Genomic DNA, 22,929 nt, shown 5'->3' with positions numbered 1-22,929 from the left:
GAAGGGATTCCAGAGAAGGACATGCAGGAGAGAAGACGGACGTTAGAACAGAAATCACAAGGTGACTAAAAGTCTTTGTATACATCTGAGGGGATGTGTGTTTCTTGCAAGTAGGAGAAAAAGTACCATGAACGCCTGTAATCTTTTCAGACGTACCTTGATGGTAAAACTGGACTCTGTATGTTTTTGTCATCTGGTGATGTTAACCTGGAATAATTTGTCAGTGAAATTATATTCAGTACATAGTTGTATTGATTATATAATTAAAATTTAACAAGGGAGGTCTAGGGAGATCCCTGGCAAAGGCTAACTCTCTATAGAACTTTCCAACTGAATTCTCCATACGAAAGGCATCTGAATATATCACAACTCTATTGTCTTTGTTCCTATAAGTTATGTGCGCTTACATTAAAAGCACCCTATTGCCTCCCACCCTAAAACTAGTGAGAATTTGTATCATGTAGTATACTTACTCATCACTTTCCTATGTGTTTCCCTTCCAGAGAGTCAGAAGAAGAAGCAGAACAATCAGGACGACTCTGATGAGGAAGATGATGACGATGAGGCAGGACCATCATTTCAGCATCCTGCAGCTGTCCAGCCCCAGGCAGGCTACACTGCTCCTATGGCCCAGCCTGGGATGCCTCCTGTGGCTGGAGCACCAGGGATGCCTCCTGGAGGATACCAAGGCAAGGCCATAGTGATTAGCTGGACTAATTGATTTAACAGTGTTGTCTTTTCTCCTTGTCTTTTTTTGGGGATATAATTCACATTTATTTCTAATGAAGACTCCCCCAATTGTTTACTTGAGTTACTTGGGTTGTTGCCCTGGTTTGTTGTGAAGTAGCTGAGGGCACCGGCTCATTGCATACACATAATCTGTTGCTCTGTATAATGCTGTGTATGGCCACCTGTATGGTTTGATGCAGTGTTGCATTGTTGGTAAGCTGAAACTGTCTTCTGTGTCTCTTTATTATAGGAATGCCTCCTATGATGCCGGGCGTTCCTCCCATGATGCACGGGATGCCGCCTGGCATGCATGGAATGCCACCAGGGTAAGAGTTGACTCATTCCATTGTTGAGCCTACATTAATCTTATGAGTTTGCAACAACTTTTGGGATGTTGGGTCATAACGACTTACCATTTTATCATAGTTTTAGTTGTACCTAATTTTGAGAAATGTTGGTTTTAATGCTTTTTGCAGCATGATGCCAATGGGAGGGATGATGCCTCCTATGATGCCAGGGATGCCCGGTATGCCCCCAGGTGAGCAATGGTTGTATTTTAGAAGAGACACTAAGATTATTGTACATTAAAGTCTGGATTATCAGATGTGTGACTTCATTAGTAATTTTGTTTTTCAACAATATTCTGTGTGAAATGTTTGTTTGCTGAAATTGTTTCACAAATTGAATCAAACCACTGAATGTCAACATTCAAGTCTTGCTGTTATTGTACACTTGAAAAGATAAAAAATGGATTTTCTGTCACGATGGAGAAATTGAGAATTATGCTCTTGAACACATTATTTGAACGCAAAATTATACCTGTCTTGTGCGTTCTTTAGGAATGCCGCCTCACATGGCTCCCAGGCCCGGCATGCCCCACATGGCCCAGGCCGCCGCAGCAGGAGTGATGCCCAGCCGACCGGTAGTACCAGCGGCCCAACCCGCCGTCAGCAAGCCCCTCTTCCCCAGCGCAGCACAGGTGGGCAGCAGAAGGACCTAAAATACTTTTTTCCTCCTAGCTTTCAGAGAGGTGTACAGATAACAGCACCCGTGTGGTAAGCACAGTTGGTCGAAAACTTTCTGAGCACTCAACAACCTTAAGGAAGAAACAAAAAGATATTTGAACTCTTTCAAATGCCCTATGAATGGACAAAGCACTGTTGGAATTAAATTTGCACGCCTTATGCAAGGTTGGAAAATCCGACTTTGGCTTTTTCATATTTAGAGGTTTGTGTAATCCTGTTCCCCTTTTCAGAAAGGTAGCGTTCTCCTCTCTTCTATGTATTTAATACCCCTATGCTTTCTTCTATATATCTTTATGTAAAAATCAGTGTAATTTTTGTTTTTCCAAGATTTCATTTTTTTTGTCACCTTTTTCCATTTCCTGTTTTCTATCAGATATTCCTCCTTTCCTGTCCTCACCGTCCCATTTCCTGTTCCATTATCACTCTGTTTTGATAGTAAACTATGTTCTCACCGTTGAATCTAGATAGATTATTTGCTCTGCTCTCCTCTACTCTCCTCTACGCTGCAGATGGGCTCTGGTGCTCCCAGCAGCACAGCAGCCGTTTCCTCTCCACCTGCAGACCCTCAGTCTGCCTCCTCCCAGCCTCCCTACCCTAACACGCCACAAGTACGCTGACTGACAGGACTTTGAATTGGGCCGTGGCAGCAGCATGTCGCTTATTTATTAACTCTGACTGGCTGTAAATCCCTTTCAAATTAGGCTGATTACTAACAGTGTTTGCCCACTCGTGTAATAACACTAGCACGATTGTCATATTGTCAATGTCAGTGGATGATTACCCCTGGGAAGAACTGGCCTTTTGTTTTTTTTTATCTCTGAGCTTTATTTCTGCGCATGCGCTTCGTTTATTTAACACAGAATGAGGAAGAGCCAGATATTTTCATTGATTTCATTTTGCTCAGGCATGACTTGCGTCATCCACCCCTCAATTCTGCAATAGCTACCCATCATGTTTTGAAATGACTTCTCACGCAACGTGTAACATATTGTCAATATTGAGAAATACTCGAGAGCTTGCAATTCTGAATGTCTAAGGCTGCACAATTGTATGTCATGATTTTTGTTTAAACTATTAATAATTGTTCTGATGCTGAAAAATGTAATTCATTTCATTTAGAAAGTTCACTGTAGTTAAAAGTAGTCATGATGTTTGCTATGAGATTTAAAAGTGCAATAATGGTGCAATAGTTATCTTCCCCAAATCATCAAGACTAATAATTGTGGCTAATAATTGTGATCACAATATGTAGGAGTCTAATTGGGACATCATTTCCAGATTAAAAGTGAAACACTAATATTTTACTTGGATTGAAGAATCAACAATATTCTCAAATGGCAATGTTTCTGTCTATTACTTTTAGTATTCTGTTATATAATGATTGGTATAAAGAAATAAGCCTATATCTTAGAGGATTAATGCTGTCCTAGTTATTTATTTTGCCTCTATTGTGCCCTTAAAGCAGAAACCTCTGAGATTTTTGTACATTTTGGGGTGGAAAAAGTGGAAAAGGACTTATTTCCAGTTATTTTGACCAGTCCATTACCTTTCATTCTGTCTCTTTGCACAGGCCCAGCACAGCGCTTCAGGAACTGCAGCTCCAAACTCTCACAGCACAGCTGCCTCCACCGAACCCCCCAAAGCAACATTCCCCGCCTACACCCAGCCCTCTGCCTCTTCCTCCTCCTCTTCCTCTTCTTCCTCCTCTAACCCCTCTAGCAGCACTGTGGCCAAGCCCCCAGCCACAGTGACCAGTAGTAAGCCTGCCACCCTCACCACCACGAGTGCAACCAGTAAGTTGATCCACCCTGATGAGGATATCTCACTGGTAAGTTGCTTGAACTTTGCATTTTGCCCTTTCACAGTAAGTAATGACTGATACACGTAATAGTACATTCTGTGTGCTGGAGTTGGTAGAGGATATTAAGTCTGGCCAGTATTTGACTGTCATGCTCATTCTGAATATCAATATCACGATCAGCATGAAATTGGACATTCATGCTAATATTTCTGCCAAATTTCAAATTTGAGTGCATATCCTTGCACCGGCAGTTATGACCTCATACTCTATGTATAACAGTATTTCTCTTTTTAGTAATGGTAGAGGATGGTTCATTTCAGATTACCTGTGGGCCGAATTTGACCATTATGAATATCATCGTCAGTCTGAAATCAGTGTAGTGATAGTCATGCCAAAATTGGGACCATATTCCTCAACAGAGTGTTTTGCGTATTAATCTTTGCACTGTAAGGGGCATAACTATGTTTCTTTAGTCTGAGTGTTGGCTGTGTGTGTTGTCCCTGCCCACAGGAGGAGATGAGGGCCCAGTTGCCCCGTTACCAGCGTCTCATCCCCAGGGCGGGCCAGGCCCATGTGGCTGCTCCCCCAGTGGCGGCCGTGGGTGGCATGATGCCGCCACAGCAAGGCATGCCACCGCAGCAGCCTGGCATGAGGCATCCCATGCATGGTATGACATGTCCGAGTTGCACAAAGGGAAATTAATCTGTCATGTAAAATATCCTTCAAAAGCTTTATTTCAAGCCAAGTGATCAGGTGCTCAGATTTGGATGTTTTTCTTTAAAAGTTGCCATGCTTTGTAAATATGAGAGCTGTCCAAACACTGTTTTTAAATTTTATTTGTTGGCTTTTCATTACAAGGTCACATACTTGGAATTGACTATGTAAATTAGTAGCAGCATTGACCCATCCTGTGTTTTGTCCTCAGGTCAGTATGGTGCCCCTCCCCAGGCCATGCCAGGCTACATGCCTGGAGGGATGCCTCCATATGGGCAGGGTCCTCCGATGGTCCCCTACCAGGGAGGCCCTCCCATGGGCATGAGACCTCCTGTCATGTCTCCAGCTGGGCGCTACTGAAGCAGCAACGCAGCCACCGCACTAGGTTTGGAGGTTAACACCTTTCTCTCATCCTTGTGCTTTTTCAAACCTAGCCACAAGCAATGAGCAGTAAGACCAGTGGTGGTGAAGACACAAATTATCCATTATAACATATGGACATTTAATGTAACATCTTTATTGGGAAACAGCCAAACACCACATAAGTTGATGATGACTATTTTGTCGTTATTTGATTACATGTGAGGATATTTTTTCCATAGGTTTCACTCAGGTTTATAGAAGTGAAGTGTGTTTAAATATGGTTCATATTGCTTTTGAAGCTGCTGGAGTTACATGAACGTACCAACCCCTTACCCAGGCAAGTTTCTCTTGTAAACATTTGATTATTTTTATTTTATTTTTTTTCTTTGGTAGAATGATTGAGGCCCTCACAGCACACTTAGGTGCTGTTGGACTTGCGTCCCCAACAGTGGTTGGTGAGGGTCTCAGTGACGAAAATGATTCCAACTAAGTAGTGTTACAGATCCATGACTCATCAGTCTAGCTTTATTATTTCAGGTTTATTTTTAATGATATTTCATGGTCAAAAGGGTAACTGTATGCATCCTTTGTAATGTTTTAAGAATCTATGTTGTAATAAAATCCATCTTGAAATCCAATGCTGGTTTGTCCTGACGTACGTGGAGGTGAGTCATCATGAAGGTTTGTACTAGTGTTGTATTTCTAGACGTCTTAAGGCTGGCTTAAACTACAAGATTTTATTAAGGAAATTAAGTTTGCCACCATCAAATCCTTGGTGAGCTTGCATTGAAACGTCATAGAAAGACTGAGGATGTTACTATTCAATATTTAAAGCAAATGTTGCTTTACGTCAATACAATGACACAATGAATTTATTTGATGCAACCTAAGTGACATTTAGTTTGATCAAAATCTTGTAGGATCCACCAGCCTGTACTGAGATATTGGCCAGATTTTGGTGCCAAATATTGCATGTTACATCATGGTATGTTGACATAACACTGGATGCAGCTTTTATTATGGATCTCCTAGGAATAGTAAACCTACACAGCAATCAAAGAGAAACTGAACTTCATCTTGATTCCAATATCATTTTACTTTGTAAATACTTAAACTTGCATGAGTGCTACAATGTTTAGTGTTTTTATTTCTCATGGTCATGTCCTCATTATGCACCACCAAGTATGTATCCTTATTCATAACCTTTTGCATAGTCATAGGTCACAGTATCTGCTGCAAGGGGGGAGTTTGCTGCATAAACAGCAGTTTGGCTCAATATGTAGTCCAAATTAAATTGTTCCAAGTTCAGCAGACAACAAATTGAATAAACATTTTAAATCTGGACATGATGGACTTGGTTCAGTGATAAAATGGTATAATGGCATAAAGTAAACTGTCTGTATACCTTGTGAATAAACGTCATTCCTCTTGCATAGACTTAGACAGGAGGTGCACTGAGGACATGAGTGTTTGTCATTCAGGTCTGTGGTATACACTTGGGTTAAGGGAAATGGTAGGTAACTGGTCAGCATTGAGTACTTCCAGGTATCGGTGTGGCACACTTCTTTATTCTCCGCCCACATCACTTAATGCTTTGTGTATGTTTTTGTCACCTGTAGCCCATCCATATCGGCTTTTCAGCCTTAAAACCCACTCAGCTGGCATGACAGGTCAGTTAAACCCAGTAAGTACCTGCTGTTTATTGTAGTGTGGGTCTCTCCTGTACAACTGGATGCTAGGCCAAGTATTACATGAGATGTATTATGTTGGGAGTATTTTTTTTTTAAAATTCACCAGATAACTGAGGATTGTTGTATGGGCATCATGTCTTGAGGATTATCTATTTCAGAAGATGATCTTGGCACTGAAATGCTTTTAGGGCACGTCTATTCTTTTTCAGTTATCCAAAGGTCTAAAAGACTTGATGTATCAAAATGTGAATGTTGAATTTTGACAATATCATTTAATGATATTAATGTTGTGTGGTGTAATGGTCACCTCTTGTCCTGTCTGATGTTGGAAGTAATAAATGGAGCAAATGTGTGGAGAGGCATCTGGCATTTAGCACCAACAGGGTAAGTAGCCAGTCATGGCCTTTCTAAGATAGTGATACAGGTTTATTACTGTTGTGCTGACAAACTTCCATAACTTTTATTGTAGTTAATCTCAGTGGTGGAGGACTAATACAACTACCATTTGATACGACTGTAATCTGAATTTATTTAATGGGTTATTTCTCCAAAGAATATTAGATCTGTCAGTAAACAAGTTTGACACTGAGCACTTGCCCATCTGGAAAAAAATAATGAGCAATTTTTCATGACACATCAAACTCTGAGTATGCATATCATCTGTAACTCTTCCATGTCTGGAAAATAATTTTTAAATTCCATGATTTTTGCAGGCTTTCCATTACCATAGGAATACAGATAACCTGCGATCCATTTTTATCTTAAGAAATGGCATCAGAGCATTTTTGACAATATGCTTTTAGAATGTTCTTGGCACCATAACAAACATTGAAAATTATTTAATTCAAGAGGATACTACGGCTTTATCAAATTATTCTCCCCTAAAACTGTCCTGTCCAACCAAGATTTCTTTCCCATCCAACACACATCTTGTTCTGGGATCAAATGTATCTATTTATATAGTTTAAAAAATGGTATTTAAATGAATGCAAGCTGTCCTCTGAAAAACAGTTGTCTAGAAATCTTAAGGGAATTGTTCAATAGGTTAACTGCTGTAACTTGTAAACATTTATTGCGATGGAAATGCCATGTATCAAAATGTCAAGCTCATCTTTTCATTAATATGAATAAAGATTAATGTATTTTACTACCTCGTGTTCTTTTTTTTCTTTGGAAACTACTGCATGCCAGTGTGAGGAGAAATCAACAGCTGATGATGTCCTCTTAACACCATCAGATGGCATACTGCAGTAGCGTGCTCACTGCACAACCAGTATGCCACCTAGTGGTGTTTGTGGTTCCTTACTGAAAATGAGAGCGTTGACAGTAGAAGGCCTGTTCGGAGAAAATGCAACCAACTAATTAAAGTCACAATGAAACTGAATTTTGAGAACATCTTGCGTCCTAAATGTGATGCAGTTCTTGTATAAACAGAAGTGGTGAGGGATCATTCAAATGTGTAAACCAATGGAATATCACTTGGCTTTTCAGTTGATTTGTTTTATAAATCTGTGACTGTTACATTGGAATTTGTATGTACACCTCCTGGTACACGATAAGTCACCACTAAATATTCTCTGTTTCCCAGGTAGTAAAGGTAATGAGATTTTGATATAAAAATGCAATAAAATATTTTTTTTGGCATAAATTGCAAAATAGATTTGTGGTATGATAGAATGAGCTACTGTAAAAAGGCAAAAACATTTTTTTTTTTTTTTTTCCATTTCAGTATGACTTTAAAGAGAGGTCAGTCCAGGCCAGAGATAGGCAACCATGTGCCATGGAGGGTCATGTCTGTTTTCACTCCAACTAAACACCTGCATACTCTTGAACCTCCATGGCACATGACTGCCCTGTCCTGGTCTAAGCTATAGAAAGTTTACAATCAATCCCTGAAGGAGAAATTAATCTTTATCTATCCTTGCTCAAGGACTCTTCAGCAGGGCAGATGCTTGCTGCCACAGGGATTGAACATGGATCTTCCAGGTGAAGGAACTGACCCTACTCACCAGGCCACCCTGCTGCCCACGAATGGCTCATTACTTAATTACTTAATCATTACTGCGCTGCTCTTAATATCAGAAAGGAATGACCTCCCAGAGGACATTAGTTTTTACTAATCTCATCCAAGACTTTCTCTCTCAGCGGTGTTGCAGGGCTACAGTTTCATTAGCTCTGCCAAGCCATTTGAGTGGTAATAAATTGCATTAATGGGAACTGAGATCTGATCCATCCACATAAACTGTGTGTGCATTTCTGTGTGTGCTTCCTCTTCCTTGAGCCTTGAGGTTTGAGGGTGGAGCTACATGGAGTTCCTCTTGGTCTTCCTCTCTTCAGTTAATACCCTCCGCATAATCACATGCACTTGTGGGTGACGGTAATAGTGTTGCCATGGTTTGCATCACTGATGAGACTCTTAATTAGTGTCTGCAGACGGTGTTACTGAAGATGGCGAGGACCCAGTATGTGGCGTGCGTTTGGATACTGCTCATCACACAGACCAGGCCGGGTGAGTTTTGTTCTGTGTGTGTCTGCAGGTGTTTGGGGCTGGTGGTCTCATTATTTGTGTGCTTGTTCTAGTTTGTGGTGTTGCCTTTGTGCCGAACAAACCACCAGTGAAGTACAAATGCGTCATCAGACCTTCCTTTGAATTATTGTAATTGTTGCACTTTCTAACATTTCATTTCTGATGATTTGAGAGAGACAATTAATTGTTAATTGTTAGTTTAGTTCTTATATGGCCCATTCTGCAGAAGTGGTTCAAATTGAGGGTTAGGGGGTAAAAAATGAAAATTTGTATTGTTTTTCCAAAAATCTGTTATAACGTGTTACAGTATTTAAGACAGACACAAATCTACTAGATGTACAGTGCAATCTCCTCCTATTTTCAGAATCGGCATTTTATTTACTAACCACCAAATTTTGTCATAACTGAAACCAAATGTAAAAACTGCTATAAAATAAAATTATAAACCCAATTAATAATGTCAATTTACTGCGTTCGAAAAGAAAATTTTCAGAAAATTTTCTTGGCTTCTCTTGAATTTTTTCAACTATCTTGAATTCCTCTTGAATGAATCTGATTAATGAAACTTATAGAAAAGTCAAAGTACAAAAATTCCCTGTAAAAGTGACAAATCAGATCATATGAATTTGATAGTTTCTGACTGACTTGATATAAATCCGCATCAACACCTCATCTTAGATTTGTGACAGATTTTTCAATGTGAAACAACTCAGATCTGTAAACCGACTCAGTCACTCTCTCACTTAACTCACATCCTCACGGTTCGCCTATCTGCCCCCCTAGTGGCCATTAGGAGGCATGGCGGTGTCTACAGGTGACACACACTGGTCAGGCTCTGCTGAACTGTGTGGGCTGTTTTGCATCTATGAAGAAAGAAAAGCCAGCACTCTTAATGTCCTTTTGTCATATATTTGAATGGGCAGCTATAGAGCACAAACGACGGACGCGTTTCAGCAATAAGCCATCATCAGCGTTATCTGTTTTGCATCTATGACACCGTTTGTCCGTGATATTATTCCAAATTTTACCAAACATGAGGTGTTTCGGTTGTAAATGCATCATTGCGGTTGAGACACATAACAACCAGTAAATGACATAAAAAGTGCGTGCATATCCTTTATCCATTTTATTTGGACAATAAAATATGGAACAAGGAATAACAACAGTAAACATGTCATCCCCCATGAATGATGAAGTCCCTGTCCGGGTAAATCAGTATATGCCACCTTGTTCTGAGCTGTAATTGTAGTCTGAATGGTGGGATGACATGTTTGCTGTTCAGGCCTAGGCTACTTGTTTGTTGTGGAGGTCCCTCTCAAAAGAAATGGCATGGACCTCATCAGGCTCATTAGACCAAAGTGCACATTTAGAAGTGATAGAAGTGTCCCCAGCTGAACCCGTCCTGTCACAACCGAAACATCACCATTTGTTTCTGTTAACGCCATCTTGGCTAATTGTGGTCACAAAAGAATTAGCAAGCACGTCTAGAAACCACTGCTTTCAACAGACGCACCTTCCATTCAGTCAGATCTATTGCAATGAAATCCAATTGATAATTCGATCTTAATTAATGTGAAATTCTTGAAACCCCAGACCAATTTTCATAATTTGGTGGACAGTTATATGAAAATGCTAAAACATAACTACTTGCCATATGGCCTCAATGTACATTAATACAGTCCAACTTCCTTGTCAAAAACGTGGGGACGTGTCTTAAAGCAGTTTCACATGACAGACTGGAATAAAGTGCCTGTTTTGGATGTGAGATGAAAATTGGGGACAGTGTTTTTTTTTAGATTAAGTTTTTAAATTTTACAAAATTACAAAATAGATTTAATTTTTCCAGCTTATGCTTTTTAAAATGAGTGAATGAGATATGTCAGTATTGTAAAAAATAATTTAGGTATTACTCAAGTATTACACCCCCAAATATGTATAATATTTGGGGGTGTAATACTTGAGTAATACCTAAATTATTATTTTTTTTGATAATGGGGACAGTTGCCTCCCAATAGAGAGCAGGGTATAAGTGTTGATTTTGAATCAATTGGCCTTATTTTTGTCACTATATTTGTCTTGGATTATATTACATCACAAAATTATATAATAATGTATAATAATATATGATTGAAAGCTTTTATTGTTTAATTTAGTACTTTAGGACTTTTCTTGGAGGGGGATTGCAGTTTCAACCATTTCTATAGACGGCCTCATTACTCATGTGAAAATGTAATGTTAATCCACTAGTCAGTAATTTGTTTACTTTTGCATTATTTAAATGGAGTATTATAATTTACATACTGGAATTTGAATAGTTTCATCACCATTGACCACCATGATTAACTGTTATTTCAACTTGTGCAAAATGCTTATAAAATCACAACAAAAATGCCCCTTTTCTTTTTAAACACATGAATGGATTGTTAATTTTTTATAGCCAAATCTGTAATACCATTACACATAATCGGTATTCCCCAGCCCTGCTTGTGTGACACATTTCCTTTTTTTGTTCTTCTGCTTAGTATGCGGTGATGTTCGGTTCCTGGACAGGCATGCGGGGGAGTCCGTGGTCCTTCCCTGCGCGTCCGAGGAGACCGGCCCCGCACCCCTCGGCGTCTACCTGAAGCGCTCTTGGCTGCGTCCCGGCGAGGTGCTGTTCATGCTCGCCAAAACCGAGTTCTCCGCGCACAATAGTGACGACGACAAGCGCGTCGCTGTCGACGGAGACCCCAGCAGCCGCTGGCTGAACGTGACCATCTCCCAGCTGAGGGTCACCGACACAGACCGCTACTACTGCGAGTTTGTGGTGGAAGGCTCTCCCGTGGACAGAAGGATACCTGGCAAGACGGAGTTCTTCCTCCACGTCGCTGCCGGTGAGTTTGTGGGAGAGAAACTGCAGCGTCTCCTCAGCACTAATACGTCTGCTGACTTCTTTTACTTGGGGTAAAACTATTCTTCAAAAAGGATTTAAATATTTGGGATATGTTCAGCTGCTCTCACCTGATCCTCACACATCCTCAAGTCCACACATAACTTGAAAACAAAGCTCATCAGCTGATCTTGAGAGGTCATCTTTCCACACTCACTCACTCACTGTCTATTTTTCCCATGACTCACTTTGGACGGTTGCTTTGCTTATGTTTATGTCCTCTTAACCGAGTTGTCAAATTTAGCCTGGGCCACATGTTTCCTCATCTAATCACTCACCCCCCCTCTGCTTCCTGATATTCCTCTCTGCTTCCTTGCACATTCACCTTATCCTGCCGCCTTACAGCAGCTTCAACAGCTCCTAGTTGTAGGCCATATTGTAAGCATCCGTTTTTGTTTTGTTTTGTTTTGTTTTGTCCCCCTTCCCCGTCTGGAGATGGCCCCGGCTCGGCGGACATAGTGCGGGTGGAGGCGTGCGCCGGGGGCTCGGCGGTGCTGCCCTGCCTGCCCCCGCGCGGCGAGGGCTCGGCCGTGGAGGGCGTGAGCCTGAAGCGGCAGAAGGGCCGCGCGCCCGTGGAAGTGCTGTACCACTCCAAGCGCCACCACGGCGCCTCCTCCCCCCCGCTGCCCCCCGAGAGGGTCCTGCTGTCCACGGCGCCCGGCCCCCTCGGCATGACCTACAACCTCACCCTGCTGCAGCTGCGGCCGGAGGACAGTGCCTTCTACAGCTGCCAGCTGCTCGTGCCGACCAGGCCCGACAGCGGCGCCGGTCTAGGGAGGCGAGTGTTCTTTGTGTCTGTGCAAGGTGGGTCACGGCGCGGTGGGACTCTGCTAATTTGCTTTTTTTTTTCCCCAGGGCTTTTGGAGATGCAGCTACCATTTCTTCCTCATGTAGCTGTTGTTCTTCTGCTGTTGCAGCCAGTGTTTCCTGCTTTTCTGTCGCCTCCTCATCACTCGCCTGTTTGTGTCCATCTGTGACGACACACTGACTTGCTTTAGGTTACTTGCTTGTCCTGGTCAGTGCCAGATTATGTTAAAAATCTCTGTGATGGCAACAAAAATACAGTACAGTTGATTCCTCTCTTTTAGTAATGGTGGGCAACATCAGCTAATGCACTGACACCACTGCTAAAATGAAAAACAGATTTAGCCCAATTTTTCCCCGCAACACAAACGGGGATTGGGGTAAAATGAACAAAAGAAGAAAAAAGAGCGCTGCTTGGGTGTCTCTGGTACCTTTGACTGGTGCTCTTTGGTGAAAGGAATCAGTCTTCAGTGGAAAAAAAGGAGGTACTCAAGTAGATTTGGTCATTAAAAAAATGTATTAAGTTAACTAAAACATTAAAATAGCTGGTGAGGCACGCGCTGCAGCTACATATTTTTAGAACAGACAATTCAAAAAAAGGAAAAGCATCTAACAAACAGTTTTAGCACTTCAGCCGCAACTGTCTGAAGTGTTGAACTGAGATGAGTTGGACTTCACACCAGTCAAAGCAAATAGAAAAAAAAATGACCCCTACCCGCCACTGATGTGAATCTTTACCAATGAAACTCTCTCACTATACTGCTGCTGTATATTCGGCTATATTTTCCAAAAGATGATTTGTCTTGAGTATAATGGCATAATGTAGTCAAACTCAGTGTAGAACTAGGAAGGAAGTTGGGCTCAGTGGTTTGTGCAACTTCCACTGAACTCGTCACACCTTGAGCCGTCTTTTAACCACTTCATGTTTTCACAGAATATCAGAACGGCTTTTATTTAAGTGTTGCAAGCGCTTCTTGTGTTTAAATAATGTCGTCGTATCGATTGCTCAAGCGTACTGACATTTGACCGGGACAATTTAAAGCGCCGAATCCAACGCAGTCCCGATGTTGTGGCTCTGTGTGTGTGTGTGTTTGCGTCGTCGACCCCCTCATGTTCCAAAACCTTCCTCCCCTTGCCTCCCCACAGGCGGTCAGTGCGGCTGCTCCAGCTACACCACCCTGCTGTACGCCCTGTCTTCAGCTGTGGCGGTGCTGCTCATCCTCCTGGTTGGAACCGTGGTGCTTTACCGAGTGAGTGGAATAGTACCTTTTTATAGATGTGCTGGTTCCACACCACGAGAAGAATATGTCTGTCATACCTTAATGAATATGGAAAAGTACTCTCTCTCTCTCTCTCTTAAAGGTGAAGTATTTAAAGTGAGGTCTAACCAGCTGCCAGGGACAACACATCTGCTTTTTTTGAGTTTGTGCCAGGGCGTTCGTCTGTTTGACTGCAACTAACCACAAAACCACATCGGTTTCATAATTTGTTGGTGCCGCTTGCTAACACGTAATTTTCTTTTCGTTTTTTTTGTTGTTCTTCGAATTCACTCAGGAAGGTAGTGAAATTCCACTTTTTAGTTGACACTGTGCGAGGTTATTTAGTTGATACTACTCCTCCACCTCTGTAACACGCTTCCAGGTAGCAATAACAGAACTGATTTGAAAGAGGAAGTGATGCTTGAGAGCACCAGACCCCAGGTCCAGTCCTTTTTAGGGACGCCACCATGCGCGAGAGAGCAAATGAAGTCAGGCTTTACACAGGAAATCGAGAGTTTGTCTGCTCGCTGTTTGACGTGTCGTTGCCTTCTCTGATTTGTCTTCCTCTCCCCGTCTCGCTGGCTGTCAGGGTAAAGGACACCGCAGCGTAAAACCGCAGCCCCAGGCGCCCATCTACGAGGAGATGGTCGGGGTGCAGCCTCTCGGTCGAAAACTGGCCCCCCGCCATCTGGAGGAAACGGACGCCTCCGCGTACAGCAACTGCCTCGTGAAGTCCCGGCCGGAGAACCTCTACGACAGCTCCAACGGGGGCTTCGGCGTCACCGAGGAGGATCAGAAATGAGACGTCACGCCGCCGTCCCGGTCAGGTTACGAGCTAGACCAGCTCGCCCCAACTTGACTAGAACTCACTGGACTCAAACTGCTGTCAGTACTATGTGAAGTTTCTACCACACATGGGACTTAGACCAACACCTCTTGGTGAAATGTACAGCGGTAATAGTAGAAAGTTATAACCAAATTCAGACCACTCAAAGCACCAATTATACTCTCTACTCCCAGATTTTTTTTTTTTTTTTTTTTTTACATTTATTGGGATGTAATTAGTTTGTACGGATGTTTTGTATTTTTGTCTGCCATTTGTGATGTTTTATAAATTGACTTATGCAGTGTTAAAATATTCAGCTTTGCTTTTCTACTGCACTTATGTTCAGCACTCATTAAAATGAACCGTTAAATAAAAATAAAAACCATAAAAATCACTCCGGCTCAAAGGTGAAGCAAATTTACGAGCACAAAAACGGAAGAGGCACTCAGTAACAGCCAAGAAAAATTGTAATTTATTAATATAGTCCGAAAGAAACTCCATAATCCATGGAAACAATTTTTTTCCGGTGCATGTCCTTAACAATCACATTCTATGAGGAGAAAAAAGAACAACATTAAAAGCCACAACTTTGTATCTCAGTTACAGACATTTTTCCTTAAGGTTTTTTTTTTTTTTTTTTTTTTTCCCAAAGTAAAGAGAAAGGCAAAGGCAAAGTACCCCCATTCCCCCGCCCACCCTCCTCCCCTTAGAAAACAGACAGCCTTGAAAGTCATGGGCTTTTTTTCTCAGTACAACCCACAGTGCTTTAGCAGAAGGATAAGCGCTCATTGGTTAAGGATTACACAGCATGGCGACGCAATGTAAAGTTTGCCAAAAACATTAGATGACAATGATAGTAATGAGGAGGGTGAGGGGGAAGAAAGAGCATAGGAAATTTGAGCGAGGAAAAAAAACAAAACAACAACAACAACAACCCTACATCAAACCCTGAACCCCAGAGTCTGAGTCGACAAACGCCCACAGTACAACAGCGGGGCTCGGACTCTCTCTCCCTCCCACTTGTGCATAGATCATGATCCTTTAAAAACCAGCTTTATTCCTCCACTTCAACCTGTCTCGGAAAACCATCTGTTACATAAGGAATCTCTCAACTCACTGAATACCTGTCAAAGGAACAGACGTGTTAACAGACAGGAGAGATGATTTAAAAAAAAAACAAACAAACGAGTAATGCACGATGCTCCTGGACTACAGGAAGGAAACTTTAAAGAACAAGTCAAACATACAATTCAGATGCATGTCCTGTCAACTGCCTTGTTGACAATCAAACCATTGATCGTTTTGTTTAAATGTAAAGCAATTTCTACTTAGATTTCACGTGTAAAGCACTCCACTTTTTTTAAAAGTCGATTCTCAGTCCTTTATTTGGTAAATATGTAACTTGCTACGAACTTCTTTTTTTTGTAGTTTTAAAGAAACAATGGTACTTTATATTCTGTTAAATTCATAACCTTCAGTGCTTGCTTGGAGTTTTATTTTCTCTGTTGCTTTTTTTTTTTTTTTTCACACAAACATTAAACTTAGAAATGATGGAGTTGGTATTCTGGAACCCTGGCCTTCCTGAGACAAGATCCATGTCTTTTATGAGTGTGCAAGATAGTGAGCAAATTGCGTCGCTTAAAGAAAACAAAATCACAAATCAATACATACAGAGATAGTCTGTCGACATTAAAAGAGAAATTAAACTTGAAATACGACACAACACTGATCAATCCCAGAGTTCTGAAAGTAGCATAAATCTTCATTTTGCAAGATTTTCATGTCCATATTCATTTGATGGAAGATGGAATTTGTCCTTTTTTTTTTTTTTCAACATTCCTGTTATAAATTCCTATTTCCTTGAACTTCAGACAAATGAAATGCTTGTAAACGACAGGTGGCTTTTGCAAAATAAGAACAGAAAAGATAGGCACCTCTGAAATGAGTCTTGTAACAAACTCACCTCCCCACTTGATCCCTTTCCATTTCTCCATGAAGTTAACATAGGGATTACTAGTCCTTCTACAGCTATCTATGGCCACAGTTCTTTGTTTTTTTTCTTTTTTTGTACATTTTTTCTTTTTTGAGTTTTTTTTTTTCCTTTTTTGAATAATCGGAACAAAATGGTGCAATACTCAATGATAATCCTTGTACTGGATTATTCCACAATAAAAGCCACTATAAGGTAGATAAACTTTTTACAGATAGAATGAAAAACAAAAAAAATCCATTAAGTCCTTGAGTAAACATTTACACATGAATTGTCACCATCTCCCCTCGGTACTTAGTCTCGTTTATCTACGATTAGCTGAGTGAGGGGTAGAAGACACTCAGTGCAACGTTAGATGATAATAACAATGTCTATCAGAATATAGTTTTGACAAGAAAAAAAAAAAAAACAGACAAAAAATACAACATACCGAGTGGAACATAACAGCAGGCCATGTGCCCTGTACACACACAGTTGCTTGCGCACACATTCATACGTACATCTGACTTTCAAGCACACAACTAAGATGACTTTTGCATTTTTTTTTCTAGGATTTTTGTATTTGTTACTTAATGCAATATATTTTGAACGGATGTTCTCTAAAAGCCCGGAAGTGTACTTGTCAGATGGAGGAAAAAAAAAAAGAGAGAGATTACTAAAGACTTCACATTACGTTATTGGCGCTCCTTGATTCAAGTATTTGAGTTCAATATTTTGTTTTGTTTTTGATATGTTTGTGATTTTCTCTACTGGGTAAAGTATGCATTAAAACCAGGTGATTTCAGGTTGGGCTTTTAGACAGGCTAATTAACAAACAAATACACATACAGTACAAGCACTTCAAGGTACTGTAATATGTCATCAAAACCAGAACGTGCATATCCAACTCCACGTGAGAAAGACGTAGCTTTCAGTCGATCAAGTATCAGTTTAAACCCTACCCGAATTCTTTCCTTCGTATCACTTATTTGCGGGGGAAATACATATTGCTCATTTTCAGTTGTGTTAAACCAAGACCTTTTAAAGGAAAATGAAAGGTTTCAGAGGTTAAGATCCAAGAAGTCTGAAGATGTGCTACCACACACCGTACATGCAGTATATATATATATTTATATGTAGTGTATACATATATACTGTTATGTAGAACAGAGCTGTAGAGAGGAGAGCCTCTCGATGCTGGTGCAGCATGGGAAACCCCCTTCACTGTCAGGGTTCTCCAGTTAGTACAGGACGCTGGGAGGTCCTCGGCTATTGGGTCTGTCTGAGCTCGGATCAAGGCAGTTACAGAAACAGGCAATAGTGATTTTTGCTTGTGTGCTGCAGGACTGCAAGTCCTGAAAGGTAGCCTTTTCCCGTTTTCTTGTTTTTGTAGTTTTTTTTTTTTTTGTTTTATGTTTTTTTTTTTTTAAGACGTTGTACCTTTTTGAAATGCGCCCCCCCCTCCCCTTGGTCCTGCTGATGCAGTTTGAGGAGAGCGGGGGCTGATACAGTGGGCCCAAGCCATCTGGGTCTGTGGAAATGTACAGTTCAGTGGGCCCGCTTTGAGCAGGACACAAACATTAAAAAAAAAAGATAAATACAGCATCCACAAAAAGGCACCCCGGCCACCAGTCCACTCCCTTAGATGGTGGAAGTAGAGGCAGGTGACCGGAGACGTTTCAGCTAGAAGTGCAGAGCTTTAACATATTATAGATCTTTTTTTTTTTCATTTAGGTTTTTTATCATTTTTAAGATTTTTATGTCAAACTTCATAAAAATGACGTTAAAATGCGATTTCATTTTTGGTTTTAAAAAAATATGTACCCGGGATTACCCATCAACTGTGCACCGTAGCATACTGGAACCCCCAATTGAGTAAAGATTTTCTCCTTAACATGGGGCATTCCCCACAAAAGCAAAAAAAACCCATCTCAGTCCTTTAGGGTGTGGTGCTGCCGCCCATTTGTTTGATCCCTCCTGTCCCCCCACTGCGTCCTCTGCAAAGGTTATCAAAGATCCTCCAGACAGGGAAGAGAAGTGCTCTCTATGAAGATATAGTATGACACAGCAAATTTATATTGGCACATGAAGTTGGCATCTTGTACGTGCGGAAACGGGCCCCTAAACAGTAACATTACAAAGAGGCCACCGTTGGAGAAAGGGAGTAATTACCGACCCTTTCCCTGCTAATTAGGATTTCGAGGCATGAGGTCTGTGCGTGTTGTCGCACAGATGGCCTTTTAATTTAAGACTTCGCTCTCACAGTAGAAAGGACAGAAATGGAGAGCTGCATCTAGTACTTTGTATCATCAACTCCCCTACCCTGAGATCAAGCTGGACAGAAGTGTCGTCAGCGCAGAGAGAAAGGCCTACCTCCAGCGGAGTGTTTGGAATATATACGACAGTGTTGTGGTGGTTTCGCCTGACTTTACACAAACGGTGGCCATTTTGAAGTGCTGACTGGAGCGCACGGGGGGCGAGTGTAGGGGGGGGGTTTGTCTAGCTCTGGGAGGAGTGCTCATTCCCGCGTCAGGATTGGCATGCTGTAAAGGGCCCCAGCCTCTAGTCTTTTGCATAGAAACAGAGCCGAGGGCCTGTTGGTGACTGGTCAGGGGAGGGCTACTGGGTCTGGGTGAGGAGGAGGAGGGTGTAGCGTAGCAGCTAGGCGAAGGGCAGAGGGGGACAGCCTGCGGGCAGGCGGAGCAGCTTGGGAGCGACAGACGCCCACACCCCCGTCTGAGACACCCTATTTTTACACGTCTCAAGATACTACCTGGAAGTACTACAGAATACTGTCCAACACAAAGCATGATCAGTTAAAAACGAATAGACAATCAACAACGGTCTGTAGTATTGATCCTCGTTTTGCATTCAATACACAGGATGAACATACAGAGGCACCTCTGACCAAAGTGTTTCTGCATATGAACAGTGAAGGGCTAGTTCAGCAGCCAGTATTTTGTAGACCACTGCATGTAGACACAAATAACAAAAATAATACATCGTAAAAGAGAAAGTAAAACGATAACTTCCAAAAAAGATTAAAACTAAAAAGAACACTGGCAAATTTTCCAGAAATATGACTGTTTCATCTTCCAGCTAAAGTGATCTTTGTGTCAAAGAACTGAGAGATGGGAGAGAGGGCAAGACGACGAGGGTCGAGTGCTGGCAGGCTCGGTCGGAGGAACCCACGTGTGGCCGAGTGCCGTGATTGGCCAGTCTCGGAGGAGCCGCTTCTCGCCAGACTTGAGGGAGGGTCCAGCGGGGCTTGGTGCCAGCCCAGGAGGAAGTGCTGCGTTGTGGGGGCCGCCGTCTTGACACCCAGGGGACCACAGCAGAGAGGCACTCAGTGGACCCTCCCCCTTCCCCACCCCGCCCCGACCGACCCGCCGGCTGACTGACGGGGGGCCGGCGGGCGTCGGGGACAGGTAACATTGCAAGTCTAGCGCCTCCAAACGGAACAAGGCTAAACATTTGGAGTAACAGTGATATTCACTTTGATATTGTTCAAAGAAAACCAAAAAAAAAAAAAAAAAAAAAATCATAGACTGCAGTTTTTTCCCCTAAGTCCAATAGTACATTTCAGTTTCGTTTCCCTTCATCCTGCTACCAGAGGAACAACGCCAGACACATTTCCAAGGAATAGATACAGTACATAAAAGAGCAGGAGTTTTTTTTGTATTTTTTTGTTTTCAATGTTTTTGCTGCTCCTTTTTTTGATTTATTGGATTGCAGTTGAAGCGATTTGCTCTTCATAAGTGCTATGATAAAACCCTTTGAATTTATAAAAGTCTTAGTCTCTTCTGTTTGTACAGTACCAAATGCAAGGAACACTCGTAGATCTACTGCATTAGGAGAAACCCCTCTTATTTGGTATTGTGCCAGATACCCAGGACCATCCAATCCCACTGTGGATTCAGTCTCTGTTGGGTGTGGCTGTGGCACGCAGAGAGGAAGTGTGCATTGTTGTGTACCAGCAGTTTCAGTCTTTAGCACAGTTTCTAAATGCACAGCTCAACAGCTGCTTCTTCCTCTTTGCAGAGTTTGCCCAACAGTTTCAGGGGATTGGGGGGCCTGGTGGTAATCCAAGTTTTGAAAAGGGGGTAAGGTTTTTGTAGTTCCAAAGTCCTTTGCTGCAATCAACAACAGCAACAACGACAAAAAAACAACAAAAAAAATAGAGAAAAAAAAACAATAACATGAAACCAGCTCCGGTGGACTTTGAGTATGGACGGAAGCGGAGTCTGTGGTGTATATTGCACAATGTAACTGTCACATCACGGTGAAATTGTGTTCTTGTTTACTCCAGAAACTGGTTGACCATACAGACTGCCGGGCTTCATTAACGGAACGGACGATAGACGAGTCGACAAAGCACCTGTAGGCGACTGGTTTCTAAGTTGAAGACGTTCTTCCGAGCGGGAGGATCCGGGCTCGCTAGACGTCGATGATTAGGTGCCACCAGACATACCAGATATACTGACGCACACAAATGGAGACACGCGGTCGACAAATAATCTTCTCTCAGCTCATATGTTGCGATAGATATCAAAAATGCGCTTGGATCTAGGCCTGCGAACGAAAAAAAGAGAACACGCAAAAAACAGCTGTGTCGATCCCTTTGAGAACACAAAAGAGTTAAGCTGATGATTGGTAGGGCCAGCCGACGTGGCCAGGCCTTCTTACTGCCCAGTGACAAGGTCGGTCACCAATCGTGTCCTGTACCACTTGCTGGCTCAGAGGTGGAACTGTGCAAGTATTCAGCTATTTCTTCAGTTACAAAACAAACTAAAAAAGGCGGCTTGGGAAGGACCTGGGCCAGAGAGCACTTAAGGCTAATATTAGTGCTGAGAAACAAACGTGAACATAACTAGTAAAGGTCTTTGAACCACATCATTGGCCATGGACATGCTGGGAATGGTCGTTTTGAAGTCTTATTTTGGGAGGGGTTGTTTTTTTTTTTTTTTTGGAGGGTAAAGGAAAGTTTCAGATGGCAGCTTTGATTGCTTCTCCTAAAAACACTTCACACAGAATGTCATGTATAGTTATGGAAAAACTAAAAACACTAAAAAGGTTTCTTTGTGTTGTGTCTCGTTTCAGTTTCATTTGTTTTTTTCATATGATGCATTTCAAGAATACCAAAAGAAAATCCTGTTTTGTCTTCTTTCCACAAAAGGTAAACCAAACAAAAAAGGACAAGGTAAAACAGAAGGACTGGAGTCTGCAGTCTTGTGTGTTGGGGACCCCAGCCTTCTGATTCACAATTCACAGTTCAAAACAGTTCAAATTGATACTGATTATCGCCACATGATTTGCTTGGGTTTTGCTCCTGTTCATATTGATTTTTTTTTTTTTTTCCTCCCCCTGCCACCAATGGCTCAGGAGACATGGTGGTGGGTGGTTGGTTGGTTAGTGTATCGTGGCATCGTCCTACATGGACTCCCCACTCAGCAGATCTCCAGGCAGCAGGGTGTTGATGGGGGTGGGGCTCCCGATCACGCGGGAGTCATCGCTCGGGGGTCCCCAAAGACTGGAGTACTGGGGCACGCCACCCCACAGCAGGTCGCCTCCGCTGGCCTTGGATCCTCCCCCGCCGCCGCTGCTCCACTGGCCGATCGGGTGGGACTGCGACGCCCCGCCCATCCGGTTCTGATTGGTTCCCGGGTTGGCCTGCCAGCTAGTGGTGGTTGCCCCTAGCGACTGGCCTTGTGCAAAGAAGCGGTTCACCTCCTCCTCGCCAGCAAACTCCGCCAGGATGGTGGTGTTCCCAAGCACACACCTTACAGGAGAGGGAGCAGGGAGGACAGCGTTTAGCACTCACATGCCTTCATCTTACATGGAAGTCAACGTAAAATAGCTCTTAGAGAGGTTACTGCTTTTTTTTTTTTTAACCCATTTTTGCATTCTTCCTTCTTTTGAAGTTGTCAGAAAAAACGGGCTGAGAACAGCATATTGTTGAAGCAAACGCTAACTGTTTTCTGAGGGCTTGATCACACTAGTATGCTTTTTTTGAGTAAGAAGTGCTGCCTCCACCACATTTTGTGCTGATAATGAAAAGGGGGTCACACATCTTGCACTTTGTTTCCATAACAACCAGCTGCAGTGGCTGGCACCATCAGCAAACAGTACTCAGGTACCACTCTGAGACACTGTTCTCAGAAACACAGCCAATGTGCTCCCATACTGACTGTATAGTTACCAACATTTCTACCTGTCCTCTCTCCAATGTCTTTCTGGTTATTGTAGTAAACTGTCAGCTGCCTACATAGCATGAAACCCAGCCTCTTCTTTC

The 22,929-nt window shown here is 42.3% G+C and overlaps 3 protein-coding genes across 3 annotated transcripts in view; 2 read left to right on the top strand and 1 right to left on the bottom strand.

Moving 5' to 3' along the window:
• Positions 1 to 7,470, top strand: part of znf207b (zinc finger protein 207, b) — an 8,480-nt gene extending 1,010 nt beyond the window's left edge. Inside the window, exons 3-10 of the mRNA XM_071912919.2 lie at positions 1 to 61; positions 504 to 689; positions 980 to 1,055; positions 1,206 to 1,267; positions 1,569 to 1,708; positions 3,325 to 3,582; positions 4,066 to 4,222; positions 4,481 to 7,470. The exon at positions 1 to 61 is cut by the window's left edge and continues 78 nt beyond it. Coding sequence (XP_071769020.1) covers positions 1 to 61; positions 504 to 689; positions 980 to 1,055; positions 1,206 to 1,267; positions 1,569 to 1,708; positions 3,325 to 3,582; positions 4,066 to 4,222; positions 4,481 to 4,629 — 1,089 coding nt within the window. The 3' untranslated portion in view covers positions 4,630 to 7,470. The remainder of the gene's footprint in view (positions 62 to 503; positions 690 to 979; positions 1,056 to 1,205; positions 1,268 to 1,568; positions 1,709 to 3,324; positions 3,583 to 4,065; positions 4,223 to 4,480) is intronic.
• Positions 7,471 to 8,683: 1,213 nt separating this feature from the next.
• Positions 8,684 to 15,200, top strand: cd7al (cd7 antigen-like). The gene is made up of 5 exons (XM_071912897.2): positions 8,684 to 8,832; positions 11,373 to 11,723; positions 12,215 to 12,583; positions 13,730 to 13,833; positions 14,432 to 15,200. The coding sequence occupies exons 1-5, from the start codon at positions 8,772 to 8,774 to the stop codon at positions 14,642 to 14,644; spliced, it is 1,098 nt and encodes a 365-aa protein (XP_071768998.1). The 5' UTR covers positions 8,684 to 8,771; the 3' UTR covers positions 14,645 to 15,200.
• Positions 15,201 to 16,159: 959 nt separating this feature from the next.
• Positions 16,160 to 22,929, bottom strand: part of tnrc6c2 (trinucleotide repeat containing adaptor 6C2) — a 58,198-nt gene continuing 51,428 nt past the window's right edge. Inside the window, exon 22 of the mRNA XM_078282818.1 lies at positions 16,160 to 22,416. Within this exon, the coding sequence (XP_078138944.1) occupies positions 22,068 to 22,416 (349 nt within the window). The 3' untranslated portion in view covers positions 16,160 to 22,067. The remainder of the gene's footprint in view (positions 22,417 to 22,929) is intronic.

Source organism: Centroberyx gerrardi, chromosome 3 (genome assembly GCF_048128805.1).
Source record: "Centroberyx gerrardi isolate f3 chromosome 3, fCenGer3.hap1.cur.20231027, whole genome shotgun sequence".
NCBI lineage: Eukaryota > Metazoa > Chordata > Actinopteri > Beryciformes > Berycidae > Centroberyx > Centroberyx gerrardi.
Note: the sequence above shows the minus strand (reverse complement) of the source record. Positions and strands in the feature narration are given on the sequence as shown.

Excerpts from the sequence above, each read along its gene's own strand:
- cd7al (XM_071912897.2), top strand. The coding sequence starts at position 8,772 with ATGGCGAGGACCCAGTATGTGGCGTGCGTTTGGATACTGCTCATCACA. Across the intron at positions 11,724-12,214 it reads CTTCCTCCACGTCGCTGCCG|ATGGCCCCGGCTCGGCGGAC; the intron begins GTGAGTTTGTGG and ends CCCCGTCTGGAG. Across the intron at positions 12,584-13,729 it reads GTTCTTTGTGTCTGTGCAAG|GCGGTCAGTGCGGCTGCTCC; the intron begins GTGGGTCACGGC and ends GCCTCCCCACAG.